This window comes from Aulonocara sp. 'chitande type north' Nkhata Bay, linkage group LG13 (genome assembly GCF_057382095.1).
Source record: "Aulonocara sp. 'chitande type north' Nkhata Bay isolate Kocher_YH1m ecotype deep benthic linkage group LG13, A_spYH_male_GT1.1, whole genome shotgun sequence".
Lineage (NCBI taxonomy): Eukaryota > Metazoa > Chordata > Actinopteri > Cichliformes > Cichlidae > Aulonocara > Aulonocara sp. 'chitande type north' Nkhata Bay.
Window position 1 is genome coordinate 24,005,304 of NC_141356.1, and position 27,432 is coordinate 24,032,735.

General features: G+C 39.7%; 2 protein-coding genes across 3 annotated transcripts in view; both read left to right on the forward strand.

Annotated features, from left to right (window-relative positions):
• The window catches only part of LOC147316114 (cGMP-dependent protein kinase 1-like), a 100,830-nt gene extending 80,616 nt beyond the window's left edge, over positions 1–20,214 (forward strand). For both annotated transcript variants that reach the window (XM_086259323.1, XM_086259321.1), the window contains exons 8-18: positions 6,830–6,895; positions 9,784–9,858; positions 14,198–14,294; positions 14,396–14,535; positions 15,616–15,705; positions 15,918–16,059; positions 16,522–16,685; positions 16,877–16,999; positions 17,088–17,150; positions 17,235–17,301; positions 17,394–20,214. In XM_086259323.1, coding sequence (XP_086115449.1) covers positions 6,830–6,895; positions 9,784–9,858; positions 14,198–14,294; positions 14,396–14,535; positions 15,616–15,705; positions 15,918–16,059; positions 16,522–16,685; positions 16,877–16,999; positions 17,088–17,150; positions 17,235–17,301; positions 17,394–17,492 — 1,126 coding nt within the window. In that variant the 3' untranslated portion in view covers positions 17,493–20,214. The remainder of the gene's footprint in view (positions 1–6,829; positions 6,896–9,783; positions 9,859–14,197; positions 14,295–14,395; positions 14,536–15,615; positions 15,706–15,917; positions 16,060–16,521; positions 16,686–16,876; positions 17,000–17,087; positions 17,151–17,234; positions 17,302–17,393) is intronic.
• A 1,699-nt stretch (positions 20,215–21,913) lies between these two features.
• On the forward strand, positions 21,914–23,940 carry LOC147316115 (dickkopf-related protein 1-like). The gene is made up of 4 exons (XM_086258094.1): positions 21,914–22,372; positions 22,501–22,645; positions 22,828–22,962; positions 23,089–23,940. Exons 1-4 carry the CDS (start codon positions 22,157–22,159, stop codon positions 23,352–23,354), a joined length of 762 nt encoding a protein of 253 aa, XP_086114220.1. The 5' UTR covers positions 21,914–22,156; the 3' UTR covers positions 23,355–23,940.
• The last annotated feature ends 3,492 nt before the right edge of the window (positions 23,941–27,432 follow it).

Below are 27,432 nucleotides of genomic sequence, written 5' to 3' on the forward strand. Positions count from 1 at the left end.
GCTTCGCTTGCCTGATCCTGGTTCTGTTGGAGAGTTTTTCCTTTTAAAAGGAAGTTTTTCCTTCCCACTTGTCACAGTACTGGGTCGTGTGACCCAGTGTTTGAGTTTTATTTATTTTTTTGTATTCATTTTCAATCTAGTTAAATTCTAGGTTGCTGTTCAGACCTTATTTCTTAGTTATTTCTGTCATCTCTGCCTGTACTCAGTCTCCGTGGTTCCTGCGTCTATGTTTCATGTCTATGTGGTTATGTTAAGTTCATGTCATGTTTTATCTCCATGTCTATGTCTCCGTGTTTCCTGTTTTATTTTGTAAGAGTCTGGTGTTCTTTGTTCATTGTAGTTAGTGTTACTCTCCCCTGTGTGTTCTCATGTGTCTCCACTTCCCCTGATCACCTCATGTGTGTATTTAAGTCCTCAGTCTTCCTTTGTTCGTTGTCGTGTCGTCTGTGTACCTCCCCTCTGGTCAAGTTAGGTGTTTTTCAGGAGTCTGTGCAGTTCATGTTTGCCATTTGGTTTATGTTGTTTTTCATGCAGCCGCATGATGAGGTTCCGTGCAGGTCATGTTCATGTCTGTTTTCGTCACGCCATTTGGTTCACAGTTTCCATGCATCTGCACAGCGTTCTGTTCACGGTGGTCATAGTTTTTCCTTTCAGTCAGGTTAGTGTTTTTCCAGTTTAGGTTTTTGGTTAGTTGCAGTCTCTCCCTGTTGTGTTTTGTCTACTCCATTCTGCATCAGCCCAAATAAAGGCTCGCTTTCAGTTTAAGTTCACTCCCGTCTCCTCGCCTGTGTTCGCGCCTGGGTCCACCACACACACTCTCCACACGGTCTGCCCCCGCTGGCCGTGACACCACTGTCACCAAGTGCTTGCTCATAGGGAGCTGTCTGATTGTTGGGGTTTTCTCTCTATTATTATAGGGTCTTTACTTTACAATATAAAGCACCTTGAGGTGACTGTTGATGTAACTTTAAATTAATTTAACAGGATTTAATTGAAGTGCAGCATATGCTTAGCATTAATATTATCCATGATTCATTACTCATATCACTCATTTGTTGGGAGTGAGGGTTTTGCACATGGACTATACAGCAGGATAAATAGTCAGTGGTTATCACAATATACTTTGAAATGTTGTGCAGTTTTGAAAGCTCTTCAAAGCATGCTTAAGAGCATCTTGTGCTTTGTTTAATCAAGAGAAACACTTTTGTTCAACAAACTGCTATCTCCGGCTCACTGTCTCTTGTTATAAACACCTTTTGTGTCTTGAGCTGGAGAAGCTTATTTGACTATACCTTTGATGGTCAAGGGTGTCTCGCGAATTGAAATGATGGAGATGCTGGCCATCTTGGAACTAGGCTTTTGATCAGAGGGCTCTTCTGCTGGGCTTTCTAATCTTTCTAATTAGGAGTTAACTGTGCATATCCTTGCTCATGAAACTCAATAGCCTATACTCAAAGGCTACTCTGTCCATCTGAAGACGTTGCCTTTGATCTGTGAGAACAACATATTTACAAATCAAAGTCAGTTCCCCTGCCAGCTATAATGGTTTGCGAGAGCTTGTGTGAGTGCTGGCGTGAGATGTGTATACGTTAAGGCAGTAGAACAAATATCAAATTATTCTCTAAGGGGCTTGCACATCTATAGGCCCTGAATGACTACAATATATATGTACCTCTTCGCAGTGATGGATGTTCCGGGAAGAGACGCACTTCGAGGGTGATATGTTGTTTGTACTTAAGGAGAACATATCTGATATCACATTCCTCATGTCACTGTGATGTGTTAACTTTCATTGGAGGAGTTGGACCATCACCTGCATAGACAATGTGTGACCTGACCTCCAACTCCTGAGTGTATTTTGTGTGGGTATGGTTGTGGGAATGTTCCAGCTGAAGGTGCTATTTAAAAAAAGAAGTCTGATGTAACTGGGAGAAGTTTGATTGGTATCGGTGTCAGAACACCTTCAGACCAACAATAGCGCTCTGATAATTCACTGTGAGAGTTTGTAATAGTGTGGATATGTTGCCACTATTGCACAAAATCATCACTTTCCCTTCACTCCAAGCCTCATTCTATTAATAGATTTCCCCCGAGTCACCGCTTTAGCTTCTATCATTCATTTAGTATTAACTACAATTCTGAATATTTTACATTGCTTTGTCTACGTTCTCTCAAATTTTTCACATTTTGGTAACTATACTATATACTTTTTTTGTAGCTGCTGCTTCAGAAGCACTTTATCAAAGCAAATCCCATGTTGCTTTTATTTCTAAATCATTATTTTAGGGAGGAAAATCCCTTTGTTGTGTAGCAGTGCAGATACGAAGAAAAAAAAATAGTACTGCTTCTTTTGTTATTTCCCACAGGCCACAGATTTTGTTCTGGGTGTAGGTAAGGAAGCACTCAGTTGCTGCTGGATCCCTGCACTGCACTGCACTGACAACAAAATGACTAAATATTTAAGAATGTGCCAGTCTGGCAAACTGTGTGTCCAAGCAGAGATTTGACAGTGTGAAATAATAAATAGAAGGCCAACCACAAAAGGTTTATTTTTGCACAGGCCTCAAAAATAAATGCTCTGTATGAGAAACACAAGCTCTGAGTGTGTTTATGGCAAGCTCAGACATCTGAGACTTCCCACATTATCTTTGTTAAAATAATCAAACATGGGGTGTGTGGTCCGTGTTTTTTTTTTAATAACAGAATACTGTAGCCCATGACTGAAATATAACTTCAAAGGAGACAATTCATGCACCAATAAGGAAGTGTTTCAGAGAAATATTTTGATTTCAATAACTGAGGAGCAGCGTCCTGGAATACTAGGAAAATATATTCATGAATGTAAAAGTTGTGGCATGCATTGAAAGTAGGTATAGTCTTTGTTATGCAATTTGTACTTAATGGGAAGTACTGTAGCTGCACAGATACTGTGGGACTCATTTAGTGTTGAATAATGAAAATTGCTTTTGGAGTTTCACACACACTATGTTTTAAGATGCAAGTGACTTACAACTTTTTCTTAATCCAGGTTAAATTTAGCATTTTTAAGTCATCAAAAGAGACACCCGGCATACAACCAGGCATTTGTTCTGCCCAGTATTTGTTGTTGATTTGGAAGCAGACACATTCATATGTATATGTTTCGATTTATTCACAATGTTCTGTCTGACCACTGATACAGGTATTTGTGTGATTTTGTGTTTCTTTTTAATTTAAATCGGTACAGACAGCTGTTGTGGTAAAGAGGGAGCTGAGCGCAAAGGAAAGGCTGACAATTTATTTATCAATCCACGTTCCTCCCCTCACTTATGACTATGGACTGCAGGAGGTGACCAAAAGAATAAGATTTAACAATATAATTGGCAGACACCCTTTGGAACTTGCTCCAGGGTGACAAGCTTGATCTTTCGGGTAGAGACACTTTTCACATCAAAAGAACCAACTGAAGTGGTTTAGGCACCTGGCTGGGATGCCTCCTGGATGCCTCCAAGGTGATGTGTTTCATGCATGTCAAAGCCCCAGGACCACACCCACCAGGGAACACCCCAGAAAAACTGGAGGTGGTGGCAGGGGAGAGAGAGGTCTAGGTATCTCTGCTTAGATTGCTCTCCCCAGATTAGAGGTATGTGGATAAATAGATGCTGTATTTGGCCTGCCACTTGTTCTGCCTGACTCCTCTGCAAAAGAAGTTGCTACTTTAATCTCAGTGAGACTTTTTATTATTCGAATAAAATCTATTTTTTAACTTTAATAGACACACACACACACACACACACACACACACACACACACACACACACACACATATATATATTAGTTTAAAATATGTCGCTCATAGGGGGTCATATGATTGCTGGGTTTTTCTCTGTATCTATTATTGTAGGATGTACTGCACAATATAAAGCGCCTTGAGGCGACTGATTTGGCACTGTATAAATAAAATAAAATTGAATTGAATTAAAATAGATATATATAAATATATCTCAAAAAATACCTCAGCCACAGAAATTAAAGCCTGAACCATTAAATAATTGTCACAAAATTCTCATTTTATGAATCTGGAGTGTTTATTGAACATTCTGACAGTGTTTTTTTTTTTTTTCTTTTAGAGAAGGCATTAAATTTTATTCTGCATGTATGACTTTTAATTTAAGTCATTTTTACTACATGTATTTTTGTGCAATTTATTGTTTAAACATTTATTCAGGTTTTTCACTAAAAGAAACACACACACACTGATGTTGTAGAGGTCTTACTTGGAACATTTGGTGTTGCAGGGTTAAGCACAAACCAGTGCCTGCATCCTCCACAGTCACCTCTAATTCTTGACCCAGTCTTAACCTGGCTTTTATTCTCCCCCACCCTGCCCATAGCTACTGCCCCACTCTATGCCTCCAACCATAAATTATTTTCATAACCCCTTTCCCAGGACACCAGATCACTGTCCAATTACCATGTTCATTTCAACTGTCTACTGGAAATCAACACCACAGGCTCTTGTGTAAGTCCAAAGGACATTCCAGACACAGCATGCAGCTGCTTTTAGTGTGACACTACTTGTGGAAATGTGTGTGTGTGGCTGCTTTCCAGTGCATTTCTTCTTGTGCCACAATTAACAAGTACTGAGCCATCTTTGGCTTAGGCTCAGCTTAGGCTCAGCAGTGTGAATCACACTGACAGATATTGTTTAGGGATTGTGTTTCAAATAGAACATTGCCAGTATCACTACCATGGCGCACAAAGTTGTTTTCCTCAGCTATAGTCGAGCAGCAGGGGACAGGTGTAAAATGCTTCGTCTAATATGAAACCCTTGAGGTCTCTGAAGGATGATTCATGCTTACATAAACACTTTTTTTTAATATAGCCCGTGGCGTTATGTTGTTTCGTTGTATCACCATGGTTAGTGAATGACGCATACATTGTACACTTCCTTTTATGAGACAAGCCTTTGTAAAACATTGTGTACAGTTGCTCGTTATAACTGCTGAATTGTGTGTAATTCTAATGAGTTGACCTCATTTATCTTACCTTGACTTCATCCACTCAGGTTTCTCTTCATTTTTGCTCATGCTCTTGTTAAACTGCTTGTGATTGGCTCGTCTTCTCAAACAGAAGGTTTGAACACTAGGTGGGTGGGGCTTTTGTGTTCTAAGGTAGAGCAGAGAGCACTGAGAAAGCCATACTAAGGATACATATTCAGAAACTGTGTTTAGACAAGTTTGAAGCTGGAGCTTGCTCACAGGGACTACTTGCACAGACGCTGACCTCATTATTTGAAACTTTGGTCATGTTTAATATTAGCATCAATCTTTGTAGCACTATGACAGAAAGATCAAATGTTTTAAAGACAAAGTTGGATATAATGGACAAAGTTCGTTGAATATGGAGGTGCCAAGCAGGAAGAAAACAGGAAATACATGGATGTGATGAAGGAGGACATGCAGAGGGTTGGTGTGATAGAAGAGGATGCTAGGGATAGGGGGAGGTGGCAGATGATCCACTGTGGTGACCCCTTAAAGGGAGCAGACAGAAGAAGAAGAAGAAAATAATTATACTTTCAAGGTTTTCAAATCATTGGCGGTTTGAGTTACAGACCACTATTCTTTTACCCATTAAACTGCTTGCTAATACTGCAAGTATGTCTATGTCAATTGTTTTGAAAAGTGTTGGGGGCAAGCAGGAGAACAGGTGGAGAAGTGTTGGCCAGGGTATTGCATTAAGAGCATGGATGGAGGTCCTTGGAGCTTAACAGAGGTGAATGAAATTCTGTAACACAGCTAGCTTGAGAGCCTCAGTTCTCGTCTGTTAATATATCCCTAGCCTCCCTTCTCCTCTGTAGTCCTCACCTTTCAGTGTTTTTTTGTTCTTCCACCAGCTGTGACCTTTATTCAGACGGGTCAGCAGCAAGAGCGAGGCAGAGTGTGTGTGAACATGTGCGTGAGCATGTGTGTTGGGCGAGGGGGGGTTGTGGATGTGTGTGTTTGGACGAGGGAAGGCAGCAGTGGGAGTTCACATGGCACGAGGAGGAATTGTCACCTCACTTCATTGAAATAGGTTGCCATATGTCTTTGAGTTCAGACCAGGCACAGACAGTGTTTGTCCCAGGCTAGCTTCTGTTAGTGCCCCAGCTAAAATGAATCGACTCTTTTTAAATCTAGAAAGTAGACAGTTTTTGGCTTTTGATTTGCTCCCTTCTGGGATATTATAACAATCTTATAACCAAATCTTCTTTCTATTTTATTTTATTACTTTTTTTACTTATGGATACAGTTTGAACTAATCTGCTTATGGGAAACCACCCGAAGAATTTTTCATCTGGTTTACATTTTTTAGTTTGTACTGAAGTGGATAACACTATCCTCAAATTGGAAACTTTTACAGAATTACTACACAGGTGTCCTTTGTTAGGGGGGTGCCCTGGGCAGTGCACTGGTTCAGATTTAGAGCTAATCCCTGTGGGGCTCTGTGTGGAAAAGAATTTTCACAGTAAAGGATGGAGTCTTGGGATACGGACTCAGAGGATTCGTGCGACTGGGGTGACTCGTCCGAAGAAGGACTGTCATCAGAGGAAGATGAGCTTGATGTCAAATATGATAAAGAGTAATGCAAATTCTGCAGTGATATGTTTCCTGACAGTGAATTTAATGTATTTTTATTATGTGTCAAGTTTGCATATGAAGTGATATGACAGATTTCAATCACCTCCATGATATGGTCTTTAAAATGAATGAAAATATTATTTTATAACTGCAACACACTTTTTTAGGATTTGATCAAAGTTTTAGTTTTGAAGTTGTGCCTGATTGTGTTGTGTGTTCATTTTCTCCAGGGAGGACATCAGGACAGCCAGTGTCATTGCTGCGGGCGCAGTCACCTGTCTAGTCATCGATCGAGAGTGAGTATCAATAAAATCAATCCTCAAGGGAACTAGTGACTTTTCTACACCGTCTGTACTCATTTACATAAAAAAATGGAAGCAGCAATGAAACAAACCTACAAATTTTGATTTTGCTGAAACATCAATCTGAGGCCACTTCTCCTCATTTGTGAGTGACCACGGCAGACGTACGCTTGATTTAGACCAGTGGTTCTTAACCTGGGTTCGATCGAACCCTAGGGGTTCAGTGAGTCGGTCTCAGGGGTTTGGCAGAGCCTCCACCATGACATGCATAGCTCATTTTGTGCACCAGTAAAAAAATCACATTTTATTTTCAGTAAAGAGGGGTTCAGTGAATGCGCATATGAAGCTGGTGGGGTTCGGTACCTCCAACAAGGTTAAGAACCACTGATTTAGACTTTAGATTGCAATGAATCTTTGCAGTGCCAATTGACGTAACCGTAAGCGGCTGACATCGTCATCAACATTTATGGTTGTGTTTCTGGTGCATTATGCACAATTCAATAAATTTGAGAAAGAGGTTCTGTATTGGGTCATGACTCAAGTTAATTGGCGTATCAACCTTTACAAGTGGCCACGACACATTTAGTTGGTGTTTGGCTCAAAACATCAAGGCTTTCCAAAATTCAATAAATTCAATAAATGTGTAAAAAGGTCCTATACTAGGTCATGAGTCAGCCTAATTGGTATCTCTTTTATATTTTAGAGCTTAAAAGGTGGATTTAAACGACAAACATTAAATTATACATTTACAAACTTTAATATATTCAGAGGGTGTGCTGTTGCAGCCATATTTGGTTTGGTATGACCAGTTTATGTTAGCTGGTATTACATAATGCAAGCATTTGTATTCTGTAATACAAATGTTATTGCTTAAGATTGCTAACTTCATGAGTCTTCCTTTCTTGTTTTATTGCATTACACTGCAATCCAAAATGTACGATTTTAGTCTCTACAGGCACTGCATGTCAGCCGATGTTAAATAGTTCTGCTCTACATTAAATTTTAGAGATGATAAAAGTTACAAAAATGTAATCACGCCATCATCTAAGCCTGTTCAGTTTCTATGCTCAGGGCTCAGCTTGATTGTCATGTAAATATTTTCCACACACAGAACAAAGAAATTAACTTATTTGCATTTGCTTTGTTCAGTTATGCTGGAAAATCAGGTGTAACGTGTCCAGAATCCAAGAATTTAAATATATGCTAGATGCAGGAATGACTAACAGCTGCTATTTTCTCCACTGATTTTTACCTAATCACCCCACAGCACAACTATGTTTGTCTGAGCTCAAACATTTGCTATTTTCCCCCAGTTGCAATAATGCAATTTGAAATTTAATTACAGTGTTTATAATGTTTAATAATAAGATTAAGCTATTGTATATCTGAAAAAGTTCATAACCGCTTACTTTGTAAGGAAACAGCCTGTCTAGTAGCATCGCTGTCTCTTGCATTAAAAAGAGACAGGCTGTGTGGGGAGAGGAAATGGTATCAGCTTTCCAAGGGGCTCCCTGTTGCCTTAGGGAACACAGCAGGCACAAATGGGCCATCCTCAAAGCTAGCAGAGGGGATAGTGAGTGAGTCATCCAGTGCAGGTGATTACTGCTGCCTTTCATGCAAGCAGCTAATGCTGCCACGGCCCACAACAAAAGTGGTTCAGTGTGTGCGTTTGTGTCCCTCAATCAGGCTGGTTTTGGTGCAGAATATTTGTTTTTGAATCTTTTGGTATTCTGTGCCCTTCTGTTTATTTTCTTGATAGCCGTGCATGTATGACGCTTAGAAATCAAACAGTGTGCACGCTAAGAGGTAAAATAAGGATAATTACAGGAGCCGTGGGAAAGCGAGAGAGAATAAAAAAAGAAGCAGCAGGGATTTACTGGCTCAGTCCAATAGACACTGTAAGCAGCAAAAAATTTAGAGAAAAGCTCAGCTCAGAAACAGCCCTAGCTAGCAGGCATTATGGTCTCAACAGGAGAAAACACCAGATGCAGTGCATCTTCTAGCTGACAGCTTGATGAGCCCTGCTTGAAAAGTGTCAGCTAGTTGTTCTTCCAGGATGTTTGGAATCGTTATTTTGCATAGAAACCCATACTTCAGGGAGAAATGAGGCGAAACACGGGAGTTATTTTTCATGTACCAAACCTCTCAAGAAATTTGGAGGATTTTATTTCAGCAAGTTATTATGCTGTGAAGCTTATTGTTCTGTAGATCCATCTAATATGCTCTAACTTATTCTTTAACTTTCAGAATTTGCACTTTTCTTCTTATCATAATTAGAAATACAGAGGAATAAAAATATGTTGTTGCTCTGCTTCTATCACCTAAATCACATAACGGATTTATTTAGTACTGAAAAAGATATAAAATATTGTCATGGGAGGAGTTTTACCTTGCATAATATCAAATGATTTCTTTATCACTCAACACAGTGCATTTTAAATTTTAAATTTATTCTCTAAATATTCATGCAAAGCGTCTACTTTTGTCTCAAAAATCTCTCTCACCCACCATCTGCTATCACACTGTTTTACACCTCTTTGGGGTAGATGTGTCTTCTCATCTGTCTCCTCGTCTGTGATTTTTAGAGGCTTGTCTCTAAAAGCAGACTGATGAATATTTAATACTAACTGGGAGTGTGTATGGCAGATTGGTCATACTGTGTGCCAGCTTCTTATACAGATATAAGGTGCTTTGTTCCCTGTAACATAAGCTAACAGTAACAGATTCATATATTCTCATAGAACGAATCAGAATATATGTATCTTTGTTCCTTACACTTATGCTCTGTTACTTAGACCTGCATTGTCTGTAGATTTTCAAGCAAAACAGTGTCAAAAATTCTTCACCAGGTGCTGTTTTAACTGTTACTGTCTGTGTTTCAGTTCATTCAAGCACCTGATTGGGAGTTTGGAGGATGTATCCAGCAAAGGCCATGAGGATGCTGATGCCAAAGCCAAGTAAGACAAAGAAAAAAATCATTTATACTCAATGTGACTGCCTAGCGCCTGCAGTGTTTTGCAAAGAGACGTGCTGGCCGGCTGTTAATGCTTCATGCCGTTACTTCTGTTATATAATAATGCAACACTCTGTGGGAAACAGAAAGCATGTGCTATAACCTTCACCTCTATTTCTGGAGGAATTAATATGTACTTTATCTTCACTATGGGAATAAGAGAATGGCTCTATAGAAGGCACTTTGGCATTGAGGTGGGAATCTAGAGGTTCTTTTAGCCATCTCTTGGCATAATCTGATACCCCACTGATTCAGCGCTATGTTGAGAGTCAAGGTGAGTAGAAACAAGAACCCAGTAATGACAGTTTACAGGGAGCCAGAGAGCAGGAACAGCTTATCCCATATGTAGATAGATTTAGAGAGACAGAGAGAACAAGAGGGTGACAAAACAGACTAGACGTCTGCCCGGTGCTGTGGATTTCTAGCTGAGAGTGCCAGTGATCTTTTGCAAGTCAGTGGCATGTTATCAGCAGAGCAGTCAAGAGCAAAACATACCACCCGGGTTGGAAAGAGGCAACAAGAAACCGATGGGTATAACAGGGGGCGTATAGTGCCCTACCTCTGGCTTTCGGCCCTGGCCAGATCTACTTTATGGCTCCACTGATGATTGTTTGGCCTGCCAGTAGATCTATGATAATATGATAACATAATATCCAGTGGCTGTCAGCATGAAATGATGATCAACAAAATATTGTTGTGTTGTATTAGCAGAAGCCTTGGTTTTACGATCCAAGCCTTTACAATGACCCACCATGAAGGGTACGGCATCTTGTGTGGCAAAATAAAAAGATAGGAGAGAATTACAGTGTTCTACATTATCATTCTATCACCTAGATAAGGTACCCGAGTTAATTAGGTCTATGTCACACAGTGCGACTTGCAGACAGCTTAAAAGATTCCTTAAGCAAGTTAGATTTTATGCAAAGGAGTAACAAGTTGTACTTTTGCATGACAAATGTTTATAACTTTATCATCGAGCCAGAACTTTAACTCAAATTAGACCCACTCACCTTCTCTGCTCTCTCAAATCTGTCTCATCACCCTGATTAGGGCAGCTTTCCCTGCTGCGTGCTGTGTTGTCTCTTGCTGGCACTCCCCACTCAGCAGAGCACGTTTGCTTCTTGTTGAGGAAAGCCTGAGTCAGGATCCCTCTGAGATGGAAACTGTCTCTAATTGGTCACAGTGGATAAGCATATTTCAGTAGTGCTGTTGCTGTACAGGAAATTACAGCTGCTCTCTGCGGGGCTGACAGGTCTTTTCTTCAAAGACTAGCTCCCTGTCACATGCTACTGTATATGCACACATTGTTTTTGATCAAGGCCTTGTTTCTCTGAGAAGGAGATGCTACATTCTGCACACTGCTACTGCATTCATAAAAACTTTTATGTATTCTGAGGTGAGGGGAGAATTTAAAGATAAGACAAAGTAAAAGAAAAAAGCTGATTTTCTCCAGCGATGCAGACTTAACAGAAAATGTCTTATAGAGAAATCTGAAATTATGTTGCCTGTATATCCCGAAGCTTTATGTTTACCCTTTATTTTTAAAGGAATAAAATCATCTAAAAATAATCTTCTGCTTCATGTCGTTAAAATTATATTCGTCATTTAAATGCACCAGTTTTATTCCCCACTCTTTGCTATTAAAATGTTCTAATTGCCCTTTCAAGCAGCTATTTTCACTTACCTTTAATCAGCAATTTGGGCCCTTCTGGTGAAAAAACCCTGAATAACTAAAAATCTATGAGAAAATATGACCCACTATGACTCAGTGGGTCCTGTGTCTTTTGGGAGTGTAGATGTTCAATAAACAGGAATCACCCATAAATAAAAGTGACATTTAAGTCTGGTTTAAGGTCAGAAGTGCTTTCTTCTCCTCTTTCTGCTCCCCTGAGTCAGTCTGATGAAGAAGAACTGGGGCAAAGTAAATGAGGATAATCGTACACACACTCCCACACAAATACTGACACACACTTTAGACACACGGGGATTGCATCATTTTTATGACCTCATTCGTTCAGTGATACAGATTATCACCCACTGGGGTGCTACTTGACCTGCATAGGAACACTTTGTAATGCTGAGCTTGTAATGGATTTTCATGTTAGCAGTTATAAGTAACATCTTATTGCAACCTCATAATGCATATGCTGTCCAGGAAACTGTGTCAGATGCTGCTAAGCTCTCTGTGTTCACTTTTATTCAAGGTCATGGTTTAGACATCTATTTAAGGTGGATGTATGGTTTCAGTCTCACTGGATCTTCTCTCTGGTATCATATTCCAGTTTCCAGCATATCATGGCTCAGTTATAGCGACAGACGAGTGTAGTTTTCTGCTTATCTGAAAAAAACTGTATTGTGTGTCGCTGCTTTAGTGAATATCTCCACCATTCATTGATTCCTACAGAGACTGTGTGTCCTTGATTGAGACATTGTGTTTTGCCTGTGACAAAATTATTCATTACATTGCAAAGTAGCTTAATGGTTTTGTATTGTTACCCGCTTGAAGAAATGTTCATCATCTGTAGAGAATAGAAGAGACATTTATTCTTTCATTGCTTATCTAATAGAAAAGGGTCTCGTTTTGTGCTTCGGCTGTGAATAGCACAGTTTTTGTTTGTCAGCGCTTTGATACTGACTCCTTATAATGAAGCAACACTGCCATCTGCTGGTTGTATGTTTCTATTACTAGTCAACCGTTTTAGCAAGTGTAAAATTCTAAAGTGTAAAATTATATCCTTACTCTCATTTCTTCTATATCTTGACAGAATTTGCAAAACACTCCTTAATTAACTGCACCCAGACACATCCTAGTGTGTCATATTTGATGCGTGCAGTTTTTTGTGGGTTTTTGAGACGTCTATATCATCAGAGTGATCCCCCCCCACCTGAAAAACCTAAATAAATTGTACATTTTTAAGCAATTTTTCAAAAAGCCAGATAAAAAAGCAACTACAATACAAATTAAAATTCATATACTGAAATTAAAATGTAATAATTTTTCAAACAAATTTGTCAGATGGTTCAATAAACTCTTTAATTTTGAAAAATTTGTAATTTTCCTGCAATTATTTTCTATTTCAGGCTTTAAAGGGTTAACAATACTGCACCACACACACTAAACATGTAATCTTGGTTACTTGTCTCCTTTTCTTAAGCAGCACTTATTTTAGGATTTGGAGTTTTTCTGGGCCTGCATCCAGGTCAGGGTCGGGGAGAAAAGATGAAAGGATAACCTGCAAATCTCCCATGATAGTGATAGTGTATACATATACACAAATAAACCATGAGTGTCCTGGTAACCTGATGTGTTTCTGAGAAACATCGTGCTCAGTAACCTGCCAACACGTGCCACCAAAGTGTCCACTGCTGCGTAGTTTAGGGAAAAGGTTTCCAGTGTAACTGATCTGAAACAAGTACAGTTAGGTTGGTTTTTTAACACTTGGAATAGCCAGATAAGCTAGAATGGCATAAAGCAAACATAATTTGACATTTTACTGATTACATTCAAACCTGGAACAGTTTTTTCTGAAAGTGTTTAACCTACATTTTTGTAAATAATCTTAATCCCTGCAGCTCTGCGAAAGAAGGCTGCTGACTTATCTAAACACGTCTTCTGTGGAGGTGTTTTTTGATAAGACGCTGTCTACATAAACATACAGCTGAAATATTTTTGAGAGAGAAGAGGCCTGACGTCGAGGCGATAGTCTGTTATGAGTGACCCAGAAAGGCCTATCCAGGCTTGGATCTGTCCTAAGCCCACTGATCCAGAAACTGAGCTGATGAAACTCTGTCTGGATCAAACAATAACCAAAGAAGACACGGGGCATCTGGGGATAAGGGGTGGACACGTGGAAACAATCTCTACTGCCAGCATGCTGGCATGTTGTGGAGTTCAGTGGCAGAGCCAAGGCATGTCTTCTGAGCCAACTGAGTAGTGAGTAGCCTGTGTCACGGATGTCCCATCTTTGTTCTTTCCTATAAAGAATGGGGACAAGCTGGGGACAGTTAGTCTGTGATCAAAGAGAGGTCAAAGTAATTTGCCAGAAGACTAAACTCAAAAACATCCTGTTCATGTGCTCATATTTATACTCCACATCCTCAACAACATCCTTGATAGATTACTATGAGTTAAATCCTCTAAGATTTGCAAACAAATGAGCTCAAGGAGAGACGGATATTTTGTCTCAGGTTGTTGAAAGTGGATTATGTTTTCTTTCATCCTTCATCTCATCTCTAATCCTGTTCCCCTTCGTTCTTTCCTCCCCTTTTTCCTGGCCCCACAGGTATGAAGCAGAGAATGCGTTTTTCTTCAATCTAAACCTAGCTGACTTTAACATCATCGACACTCTGGGGGTTGGTGGCTTTGGACGCGTTGAGCTGGTATGAAGCGCTGCAGTGTGACATTAACATCAATATTCTGGACTTGTCTGACAAGCTGCACACGTTGCTATTTGAATCTCTCTCTTTCCCTATCACTGCAGGTTCAGCTCAAGAGTGATGAGAACAAAACATTTGCCATGAAAATCCTCAAGAAGCGGCACATCGTCGACACGAGACAGCAAGAGCACATTCGCTCAGAAAAGCTCATCATGCAAGAGGCCCACTCGGACTTCATTGTTAGGTAGCTTCTTAACATTAGCTTCCTTCAAATGCTCAATAAAGTTTGCTTATCTTACTAAATGTTTAATTCTGGTGATCAAAGTAAGAGTTATTAAAAATGACATTCCCTATTAAGACTTATTTAATGAACGTGGCCACAAAAAGAGCCTGTCATCATCACGGCTTTCTCATTTTGGCTTGGTTTGTATGTAATATGGCGTGGCTTAACAATAATAAAGAACTGCCTGAACAAGAATAAAGATGGGTGATACAAGCATCAGCAGGCTAACAAAACACAGCTGCAGCAGTAGTTAGGAGATTTAGGGAAACTGTGCTACCAATAACAGATGGTTCAATAGTCACCCTTGAATAATGAGGGCACGCACAATTTGCTTTCTATTAAGTACTTCTGACTTGGCACAGAGACTATCTGTGGAAGTGTTTCAGAAGTCATTTTTCTGATGATGTGGCACAAGACTGCACAGTTAAAACATGAAAAGGAGCATGACAAACACTGGCAGGGCAATCTTTAGTTGGATGAAATACATTTATTTATGCCAATTTCGGTCCAGCTTCATTGGTGTGCTTGTGGCCAGGAGCACCCTGGTACTGGCTATAAAACATGAAGGTGGGAGAGCGCTGATAAGGCGATACAAACAGTTCAGGAAGGTTTTAATAGAGACGAATGCTAATTTGTGTGCTGGAATACTGAATGACAAGATAACTCACAGGCTTGAGATGCGTGGCCCGGGAGACGTTTAGCAACATGACAATTTAAAAAACACTTTGTTTGGAGAGGTTTGTCCCCTCACTTGAATCCAATTAAACACTGTGGGAGTGTTTTGCTGTACAGCGTTTATTGTGGTTTACTAAAATTATTTATGTATATTTTAACAAACGGTTTAAATACTGAATTATATCAAAGGAAATCCCTGGCCAACAACAGACTGCTTTATTTCAGTATTATCATGTGTTCAAAATAGATTATAGGATTTTTGGTTAAGAAGATGAATTCATTGCTTTTTTTTTCTGCCAAATAATAATTGTGTGGTTATGAATTTTACAGCAGTTTGTCATAACAAACACTTCTGTGTGTTTTCAGACTGTACAGAACCTTCAAGGACAGCAAATACCTCTACATGTTGATGGAAGCATGTTTAGGCGGAGAACTGTGGACCATTCTTAGAGATCGGTAAACTCATAAAGGATTAATGTCACACACACACACAATTATATGGCAAAGAAAGGTGTGGCAGTTAAGTTAATTCTGGTAAAATGATATTTGAGTCCTGCTTTGACCAACATATCTAGTGATTTTATAGCTACATTATAGGAAGTGTATCACATTTTACTATTTGATGTAAGTTACAATTTTCATCTTCTTTTGTCCTGCTGTGTTTACAGGGGTTCATTTGAGGACTCGACCACCAGGTTTTACACAGCCTGTGTAGTTGAGGCTTTTGCTTACCTGCATTCCAAAGGCATTATCTACAGAGACCTTAAACCAGAGAACCTTATATTGGACCACAGGGGTTATGCCAAACTGGTAAGAGATCAACATGGAAACACAGAAACCTCTAACTTGGATGTTTGTGTGTTTTTGAGAGATGATGCAAGAAAAGACAAATGCCATCTTTCTCTGATGTATGTGAAATGTCAAAAATCATTTTGAATACTGCCACACAATGGCTTTAAATACAAGAGTAATCACAGTGTGAAGAGAAGTATAACTAAGGCTATGCTAGGTTTTGTTTTTTGAGGTACACCAACATTCCCTTTTCTCATCATGGAGAAACCAGCTTGTCTCTTTTGGCAGAGCAGCCAGCAGCTACTCAGCTCAGCTCCAAACCCACCAATGCCACTATTTCCACCATTTTCATTCCACCATTAGTATGCATAAGAGTGAACATGATCTGATAGGAACCAAAATACCACGAGAAGGATTTTAAGTCAAATTTTTCTTTGCCTGATTATTACAATCTGACAACAAAATCGTTGTTTTCTTTAGGTGGACTTTGGCTTTGCCAAGAAGATTGGGTTTGGGAAGAAAACGTGGACCTTCTGTGGGACACCAGAGTATGTAGCACCAGAGATCATTCTGAACAAGGGCCACGACATCTCAGCTGACTACTGGTCTCTAGGAATCCTTATGTTTGAGCTCTTAACTGGCAGGTACTCACAGGCCCGGGCTTGTCCTTAACAAACTTATTTTGCGGTAATACGTGCAAAACTTTTTGGAAATGTTGAGTCACCTGGTGAAAATTAAAATGTGTCAGCTCATTGCACAATTTATACAGATTACATAATTGTCCACACTTAAGCACGTTTTACTTCAAAGTAATATGTTGGCCTCTGTTGTGTAGTCCTCCATTCTCTGGCCCTGATCCTATGAAAACCTACAACATCATCTTGAGAGGAATCGACATGATTGAGTTTCCAAAGAAAATTACCAAAAATGCTGCCAACCTAATCAAAAAGCTATGCAGGTAAGTGTTTGTGCCTGTAGACATTTATACATAGTAATTCATTTAAGTGGTCTGCGTGCTGAATCATACATTATTTTTTCTACTTCAGGGATAATCCTTCTGAAAGACTGGGAAACTTGAAAAACGGTGTCAAAGACATCCAAAAGCACAAGTGAGAAAACGCATTACTCAGTCCAGACATTTGTATTAATTTGCTCGCTGCACAATGATGAAGTAATGCTATTTTTTCTTTTAGATGGTTTGAGGGCTTTAACTGGGAAGGTTTGAAGAAGGGGACACTGACACCACCTATTATCCCTAATGTAAGTGCACGCTGTGCCCGTTTTGTTTTGTTTTATAGCCACTCAGTTGTTGCTTATTCTTTATGTGAAAGATTATTTTGTGTTTCTACCAGGTCACATCAGCAGTTGACACAAGTAATTTTGACAGCTTCCCAGAGGACAATGAAGACCCACCTCCTGATGACAACTCCGGCTGGGACGTTGATTTTTGAAGTCCTTCTCTTCTCTTGAAACCAGAAGAAACTCTTCTTTTGTTGGCTTTTAATGGTTTGGAGGTCATTAATGGAGGACATGGCTGTGTTGTAAAAAACAAAACTGCATTAAAAATGAAAGAGAAGATATGGAAAAGAAGATTAATAGTTGGATGGCAAACCCTCTGGGTCACCGATATGCCTTTATTTCACTGTGGCTCTGGATCAAGCATTTATAACGGGACTGCTGTAGCACTTCTCCGGTGTTGTTTTACACTTGGGTCTAAAAGGCAAAGAAAGTGCAGGGATACAAACACACACATACACACACAAATACAACAGAGGCTGATAACGGAGCCAGGTTTTCCCATGTATCATGAAGAGATGCTTAGTGGATGGATGAATGTTTTAAAGTTTGTCGAAGTTTTGCTTCGACGACTAGAAAAAGGAACTATATGTTGACAACCGCTCAAAAGAGGAAGGGGATGGTTATTGGTTTTGCTTTTTTTATAGATTCATTTTTCCGCTATAGTTAGTGAAATATTTGGTGGACTCTGGGAGGGGATATGATGATACTGCAGTTGGTCCCTGGTTATCAACATGCAGCTGCTTTCTGCAATCTGTAATGCTTTGTAGACATCTACACACTACAGATGGCAAGTGCAACTGGTACCAAGTGCTCACGACTAATCTGAATGTCACAGATTTTTCTTCTTATTGAAAAAACACAATATGAATGGTACATAGTATTTGAATTTACGAGATCTATTGTCACACATGAACGTTACCGGGCTGAAATCAAATACTTAGTACAATTTATGTGAGATTAATCTACCTTGAAAAGCACAAACACAGTGCATTCAGTGGAAAGAGATGTGACTCTTAAAGTGCCCTCCTTAAAATTTTAATGAATCACACACCGGCACACGTGAAATGTCAGCTAGTATTTCCATGAAGCAATGTGTCCTTATGCACTTAAGACCATTAACTGAGAAAATCCACAGTTATAGCTCATTTTAAGCTTAAGTCGAGGTCACACTTTTCTGTTCTATAATAGGCTTTAAAAAAAAATCATGCATACGAATGCTTCTCTGCCTACATCCATCTTCAGTTTGTTTTTCAGTCACTTCTTGAATCCACCCAAACCGGATGTCCTCTCCTGTATAGTACTGACATAACTGTGAACATGGTTTTGATGTCTTTGGTGCTGTTGATAAATTATAATAAGCGATGTTGAGATGACAGTACTGGTTCTTTGTTTTTGTATTGTGATTTCTTTTGTGCTTGATTACTTTGTAACGTACTTGACAGCATTCTTTAGAGAAAATTGGAGACTTGTATAAATTTGTGAACTTGATCGATGATTTATCACTTGTGGTATTGTCGAGGTTTTTAAACAGGTTTCACCAGTTTGAGTTCAGCCATGGAAAAAAAAAAAAAATCATCCTTCTGTTTATTTGGAACTCAGATTTACCACATTTGCATTATCATAAGACTATCTTGACTTAACATAATCGTGTGGGAATCTTGACGTGTCTCCTAGAGGCAAAAAGAAGCTAAATAAATAAGGTTATATTTTGTGAAATCTCAACTTTGATCACCATGATCTCTCGCCCAGCTCGTCACCTCTTGCGTCCAAAAATCAGAACATGAAGTCAAAAGGAATGTAAGTGCCTTAAGTCAATGGCATACAAAATTTACATCACAAGACCTTTTCGATGCTGCATGAACACATATACACCTCAAAAACGTATGTGTCCTCTTAGATGGCTGCTTTTCATCCTTTCTTATATCTAATAAATACATTAATCACCACAAAGAATTTCTAGTCATTTGATGGCTGACAAAATATATGAAATAAATTTCCTGCTTACACCTTTGATTTATGTCACGGGAACATTTAAAATGATTAAAAGCTATCCTACCTGATATAGCTGCAATGACATGCTTTTCTCCACATATCTAATGTGATCCTTTGAAGTCAATCACTACTGGCCTGATACAAAACACCAGTGAGCATTAACCATGGCTCAGAAAGACCATCCATCACTTGTTTCAGTCAGTAAATTTGAGCTTTTAGAGACGGCAAGAATGATTTGCAGTTATGAATATTTTGCCAATACAAATATGGAAATATTTTTATCACTGTTGACAGTCTTTGACAGAATGTCAGCATTAATCATATCTCATCACGATTCAAATTCTCTTTTCACTGTTTGGCTCAAAAGCTCAAGTCACATTTCACCCCACTAGCAGGAGAAGTTTGCCTTTCAAAAGCTTTCTTATCCGTTGTAGTTTACGGTCATTGTTTGCTTGTGTCTAGGCAGCAAATCTATGTGGTAAAGCTTGAAGAAACAGTTAAAATTCATCCTTTTGATGATATTAAACATGTATTGCAAAGCCTTTCTAGGCAGAAAGTTCTGAAGGCAAAATTCTCCTATGTGCATTCACCCCAGGAAGCCAAACATACATATTATATGAATCTATTGATGGAGAACTAAACACAAGAAGAAATCTTAATTCTAAACCATAAGTGTTTTACTGTGTCGGGGGAGGGTGGGGCGGTATGTTTTCACAAAGCCTTATGTATGTCATATCTTACCAAACCACTGGTTTTCAGTTTTTATTGACTGCCTTCTGCAAAGTTACCTGATATTTGCCTTGTGTTGTTATTTTTCTGCTGTAAGTTATTTTGCAGAGTGCCACGTGTACGATTTTTAAAATTATAGAGTAAAAACAATACTTTTGAGTCGTGTGTGCTGTGTTCTTTCAAACTTCTGCTGTGCAGAGTTCGCTGTAGTTGCCACAAGGGGGAGCTAATGGTAAGACTAAAACGTCCCTTCACGCAAGTGCCTCAGCCTCATGTGAACCGCTTAAAGTTCCCAGATATCTAATAATCACTCCAAGAGTTTAATGTCATCCACTTAGTGGTAAGTGCGGATGATTCAGCTTTTCTGGCCTCCGTGTTGTTCGCACAACAAATCTGTTTGGGGCACAGCGAAATGGCTTCAGCCATAACAACAGGGTGACACTTCTGTAAGATCAAAGGGGATCAAAGTGCATCAAAGGAGCTCACCTTACCAGTACTGACATTCAGTAAAGTGGAGATAAAAGCTCTACTTCAAAAGATATGCAGCAATTCAAATGCGCAAAGTGCTAGTGTGTTTGTCAGGTGTCTATGGCGCATCGCTTATTCTACATACGCAGACACATTCTCACACTCAAACTTCGGATAAAGGCTCCGTGACCAGCAGATGACGTCCAAGTGCTAAAATATCTACAAGGAGAAACTTAAGTTCTTGTTTTTTATTACGCACTTCAGCATCTGAAGGGAGCTCTTCTTGCACAGCGAAAACTGACTATTCACACACAGAGTGCAAAAAGTTTTGAAATCAGTGTCACTAAAGGTTTAAGGTGAATAAATAAATCATAAGAGCTCACGTCTCTCAGGAAAGGGACGAGAGATAACAACTTAAGGACAAACACGGAGACAAGTCTACTGCGACGTGGGGTTATCAGCAGATTCACGTGGAAAAACAACATTGAGACTTAATTTGAATATTCTCAAATACATTTCTCCTTCTAGAAGTGGTGGAGCCTAAAGGGTCAAAGAGCAGGGTAGATCAGAGTCCCCTTTAATCTCAAAGTGCCAGTCAACCCTGAAAGGCCTCTCCACGGAAGTCCATTAATTCGGCAAAGTTTTCACACCCCTTAATGGTCTGCATATCCTACACATTGATGTCCGCAACTGGTGTAATCAAGCACACGTTGGGGGATAATTGCCCCCTTTGCAATCAGAGGGATCAAATGAAGTAGTTAATCGACTTAAGTAACTTCAATCGCTGTATTCACACAGCCAAAGGGCAGCCAAAGGATGTCATAGAAACTGGAATAAGCAAACGGCTTCTACAAAGATGCGCAGGTAAGTTGTCAACAGCAAATCAAATGTGCTACACATTTAGAAAAACGTCATTGTTTTTATTTTCTAAAAGTATACCTATAATAGTTTGAAAAATATACTACCCGCCTATTTTGATAACTTCACAGTAATTGCGAAAATTAAAATAAGTGATCAATAAAATGGAGAAAAAAACTCTTCCCGATGTGTGATTTATGTGTTTAAAATATATTTTTTTATTTTGTCAAATGTTGAGTGATTGTTTAAACAAAGAGTGATGAATTTATGAGTAATATTTTTAAAACACATCGAAAAAATATTAAAGAAAACATTATTTGTCATCTGTATTTTTTATGTTTTTATTTATTTATTTTATACTGACTGGATAGAGTAAGTACTGACTGGTGGTGGTGGGGTTATTTCCCGTGTACGACACTGTGTGATGGGTATTCAGACAGACTTTGCAGGTCATTATCATCACAAACACTGAAACGTTGTCCTGTGCAGGGAGCAGAGATGGCCATTTCCGTACAGTGGGTCTCTGTTTGAAATTCCACCCCTCCGCCTTTGTAGTGCACAGCGAGGGGCGGGAAGACAAACAGGTCCACATGTATAAAGAGCGATCACCCCAGGACTGCGAGTCAGGAGACCTCCAAACATCGTTCCGAAACTCTCTGGAAACTTTAGGATTCTGGATTCAAGGCCGTTTTGGACTTTGTCACTCTTCTTCTCAAAACAAAAGGAACATTCTTATCGTGTGTTTGCCGGAGAATTTAAGAAAGGAATCATGAAGATGCCTTCAGTCCGCGGCTTCTTGGCTGTGTATCTCACGCTGTTTGGATACCTTGGGGACGTTTACGCGGGCACAGTCCTGACGAACTCCAACGCGATCAAAAACCTGCCCGGCGCCCCGATTGTTAAAGATACCGATAGTGTCAGTCCGAGTCCTCGAACATCACCTTCTGGTAGCATGGGACACAAATTACCCGCAGACACCTTGCAGGTAATTAACTCAGCCGTGCGTAAAAGTCAAGTCTGTGCACCACAATAGTGGTTCGCTTGTATACGTTGTCACAGAAATCATAGCAATATACTTCCTGAAATAATATTTTTGTTTTTAATCATATATAGACCTCAAATGTTTGCACGGATGATGAAGAGTGCGGAGGTGAGGAATTCTGCAACGATGCTCGAGGCGTCTGCCTACCCTGCCGTAAGAACCGAAAGCGTTGCGCAAGGGACTCGATGTGCTGTGCAGGAAACCGCTGCAGCAACGGTGAGCTCATTTCAAATCAGTAATGACTTTTGGTTTTCTTTTAGTCATCTTGTATCTGTATTTTTGTTTTTAATTTCACTTTTTACTTATTATTTATATCTTAATTAACTAAGGGCTTTTTTCTGTAGTGTTAATTGCAAACCCTTAATGCAGTTATTTATTTTCCTCTTTTACCTTTTCAGGTGTTTGCCAGGCAAATGACTTAGATGTCGCAGATGTAGCCCTCACAACTGGCTGGCACACACACAACAGTACCATGGAGCATCGAGCCAAGAAGCCTCCCACTGCCCATAGCAACCAGCCTCATGCTGTCAAAGGTAAGTGTGCTGTTAAAAATCACTGGTCTTATCTGTTGGGTTCAAGTAGCAGCAGTAGGAAGTTTTCAGGGAGGTCTGTTCCATGTAACATATTTTCACTTTGTTCTCTCCCCCCCTCATCTTCAGGCCAAGAGGGGGATGCCTGCCTGAGATCTGCAGACTGCTCCGAGGGTCTTTGCTGTGCCAGACACTTCTGGTCTCGCATTTGTAAGCCTGTTCTGACAGAGGGCCAGGTGTGTACGCGCCACCGCAGGAAAGGCAACCATGGCTTGGAGCTGTTCCAGCGTTGTGACTGCGGCGAAGGGCTGGCCTGCCGACCAGAGAAAGGAGAGCGAGATCACACTGTCAGCAGGACTGCAGCCCGGAACCTACACACCTGTCAGAGACGCTGACATGAACGAGTGGACGCACACAGAAAGAGAAACCTGCACATTCACACGCCCAGCAAAACCCACAACTCAGTCACAGACACTGACAAACACTTGCATACACAAGAGATGCTGACACACACGCACACACACATGCACACAGACACCTAAGACTTTCTTTCCTGCCAAAGTTGTTGACAAAAACACATCAGCCGAAAGGGTAGACATGATTCCTGGAAAAGTGATACACCCAGAGGGATACAAGAGTGCAAGATGGACTGAATCAATTCCCTTTCAGCAGATGAGGAGTCGGAAGTTAGGAAGTGACATTTCAGAAGTATTAGGAAGATCAATGCATGTCATTGGTAATGGCAGAGCTGTTTTGTTTCTCTTTTTATGGAACTTCATGCCACGGTTATTGCAGTAAATTACTGTATTGTACATATTTCCCTGGATGTGGCACTTAAATGAGCTATTACATTCTGTCAACACCAGTATTATAAAGACATGGTGCTGCATGCATTGTAAATGTGTTATATATAAAGTTTTATAAGAAATGTTATCTATTGAAAATTTGAATATATTTGTTTTATTAAATGTCACGTGATAATCTTAACGCAGTCTTTATATTCCTCTTTTTTATATTTGAATCTACTGCAGTAAAAAAAAAAGGGGGGGGGAGGCTTTATGTAGGATTTGTAGAGGTTTCTTGCAAAAGTTAAAAAATAAATGATTTAGTCTTCATATAGTAGCTGGTACACAGAAAAGTAACAACTGTCCCCTTCTGAAAAGCAAAAGTTGTTTGAAGGATGTCTGCGGTGCTTAACCTGGCCCAGGATCACTAAACACAGTTGTTACAGGAAGAAATACACAGACCCAAAAAGACTTACAACAAACATACAACTGTAATGAGTTACTACTGGAGCCTCAACACGTCAGGTCCTGCTGTGAAAGCAGAGAATGGTCAATCAAGGCTATATCATCAGATGAAGGCAACCCACCATATCAAATGATGCCTACAAAGAGGTAATAACTAAGTATCTGTGTCCTGACGAATGTGTTTGCCACCTACACCTTTGGTGTTGGCTAGTTTCTAATTATGATGCTCCTGCCTTCATGTGCAGCAGAGCAGATAGCTGGCTATCCAAGTTAAAGCCTTTAATTATTTCATCTTACTCAATCTACACAAGGCTTCATGAAATGAGGTGCACCACAGCACTTTTTCTGTGATGCAACAACAACAAAAAAAGTTCTCAGTCTCTCCAATTGCACAGCACACCCCATTTCCTGGCTGTTGCGCAATAGATGTGCTCTAATATGTAGGCTATGAATCCACTCAAATACACCTTGGTACCTGTAATTAGACATGTTTAGATTAGAAGATGGTGAGGAAATTACTATACTTTTTGTTTGATTCTCTTGTCAGATCAAAAGATGCACAAGACACTCTTGATATCTGACCGAGCCAGATAACCTCTTCATCTGTTTACATCCACAGACATTAGCTTGAAGTTTGTCCAAAGAAGACAAGGTGAGGTTTACTCTGGCTGTCATTGAAGATTAGTGGTGGAAAAACAAAACCATGGGCTCAAATCTTGCACTAAGGTATTTGTGTGGCTCGCTCTAGTTATTTACTTTAATTTTAATTTAGATTTACCTCAACCTTTTGGAAAACAGTTTTTTATGTATTTAAAAAAACATCAGAAAACACGAGAAAGCTCTCATTTTGATGGAAATTAATAATAGTAAGATAGTATAACAGAGCCAGAAGCCACTTTCCCAGCATAACGAGAACAGTGTTTATAATCCTACCTACTAACTACACTACTCACATTTTCTATGATTAGGGTATAGTAACTTTGTGGTGCTGCCATTTTTGCTGAAGTAAAGGATCTGGGTATTTGTTCCACCACTGCTGAGGATAGGCACATTGACCAAGAGGCAGCCAGACTTTCAGAGAGACACACTCCATTTAAATAATTTAGCGTCCATTCTTGAGAGTAATTAAGAATAATGGTAGCATTGTCAGCAGCACAATATACCATGCAGGCTCAGCCAAGTCATGTTTGTGGGGGTCCTGGAATCTGTGAGTATGTGTGTGAGCCTGTCATCATTACACCAACCACAGACTTACACAGGCCACAGGCATGTGCCCTAACTCAAGGAAGGCCAGGTTGTGTGTGTTTGTTTGTGTGTGTGTTCACTTTACACAGGCAGCTAAGGAACATTTAGTGGAGTCCGGAGAAACAAACTCAACGTCAGCAGCGCTGAGACACTGTCACACACAAACACACACGCACACACAGTCATGTCCCCACATGCAGCTGAACAGTTTGTACACATTTACAGCAGCGCACATGTACACACAGACTCGCAAAACCTTGTAGGGGTGAAATTTCGGGTGTGAGACGTTTGGCGTAGCAGCACACTCGCCCACGCCGCGGCATCCTAACCAACAACATTTGCTGTTGTCATACCACAAGAATGAATCAGCACGTCCACTGGCATGCGTTTTCATGCTACTGTATGCTTCCAAAAACTGGAAACAAGTAACTACAGTAAACATTTATCTTAACAGAACAAATCCAGGCTGCAATTCATGAAAATACTGATTAACACTTTTCATTTCTGTTTACGCGTTCCTGTGTGTTTGCACAACCCAAACATAAAGCGAACTCGAGCATGATCTAGGCAGATAGACATTCTTCAAGTCTTTTAATAAAACTTCATGGGCAATAAAAACAGAAATGATTTGCTTATCTACCGTCACAATCTAAAAAGTATGAAAAGCTTTTATCTGCCTGAGTATTTGGTATATCAACCATTGTTATTCTAGCTCTGCTGCCAAACACCATCGACAGACATCCCCGAGTTAACAAACTCATGAGTGAACCGTCAAGAGATGAAAGGGTAAAGAAATGAAGCAGAGTACACAGACGGAATGCATGTTATTTTGTCAGATGAAAGAGATGGCATACTTCTGGAATGAGCATTCGGATCAAACCCAAGCTCTTATGTAAACAACATTTCACAGGGAGGTGTCAAACTTCTGGGTGCTGGCACTGATCACTTCATAGGAGAGAAGCACAATGCTCACTATTCATCTTTGTGGGATGACAATCAGCCGAGTTGAGCAATAAGTGGAAATCTCCCTGTCCTTGGGAAATAATAATTAAACAAAAGACAACTCATTCAGCACAATGTGGTGAGTGTGTGAATGCAGGTGGAGAGCAGGTTTGTTCCACTTATTTAACTCCTAGTTGATGTCAACACAGCAGGGGAAACAAGGGTTTTCACAGAGTGAGTTGATGACATGCTGTTCTTTGATTGGGTTTCATGTTACGTTCCAGGTAATTTACCGGAGACAATTGTTCTCGCTCACTTATTTATATATTGCGTTTCACCTCTCTTAGCCGATCTTCCCCGTGGCATGGATTTGAACCTAATTTAAAAGCATAAGCATTGTTTCAGAGAGTGAGATGAAAAGGTCACCATTACTCACGTTGCTATGTTAATGTTCAGTGAGGATCTGATTTGCTCAGTCTGTATAATGGCTCGGTCCAGCTGGAGTAAAAGTAAGACACTGACTATCTTACGACTAGGAAAAATTGGTGGTTGCTGTACTTTTTGTTTTTCCATTGAAGACCAAATGCAGATTCCCAGGATGTTGCAGTCAATCCTAATCTTAATCCATGAGCCTCTCTTTGCAGCAGGAGACAACAACTCAACTGGTTCCTAATTAGTTATATTACTATATAAAAGCAAGGTTGCAGTGTGCCTATGTCTTTTTAGGTTAAATTCACGTCCTGCAGCTTGTATGTCCCTATTTTTCAATTCAATTCAGTATTACTTGAACTGAAGTTTTCTGTGTATGGAGTTGTGATTTGCAATTTTTTGCAGATTTATTACAAATATTAACATTATTACACAAGCAGATTTACTTTTCTTTGTTATTTTAATTCAGTTCAATTCCCCATTCAATTGCAAACTCAAAGCAGATCCATCACAAACTTAGTCCATCTTATTCCCATTTTATTGGTGTTTTGATCCACTAAAATTGTTGTGAAGGCTGACTGTACTGCAGACCTTATCCATGTCTTCA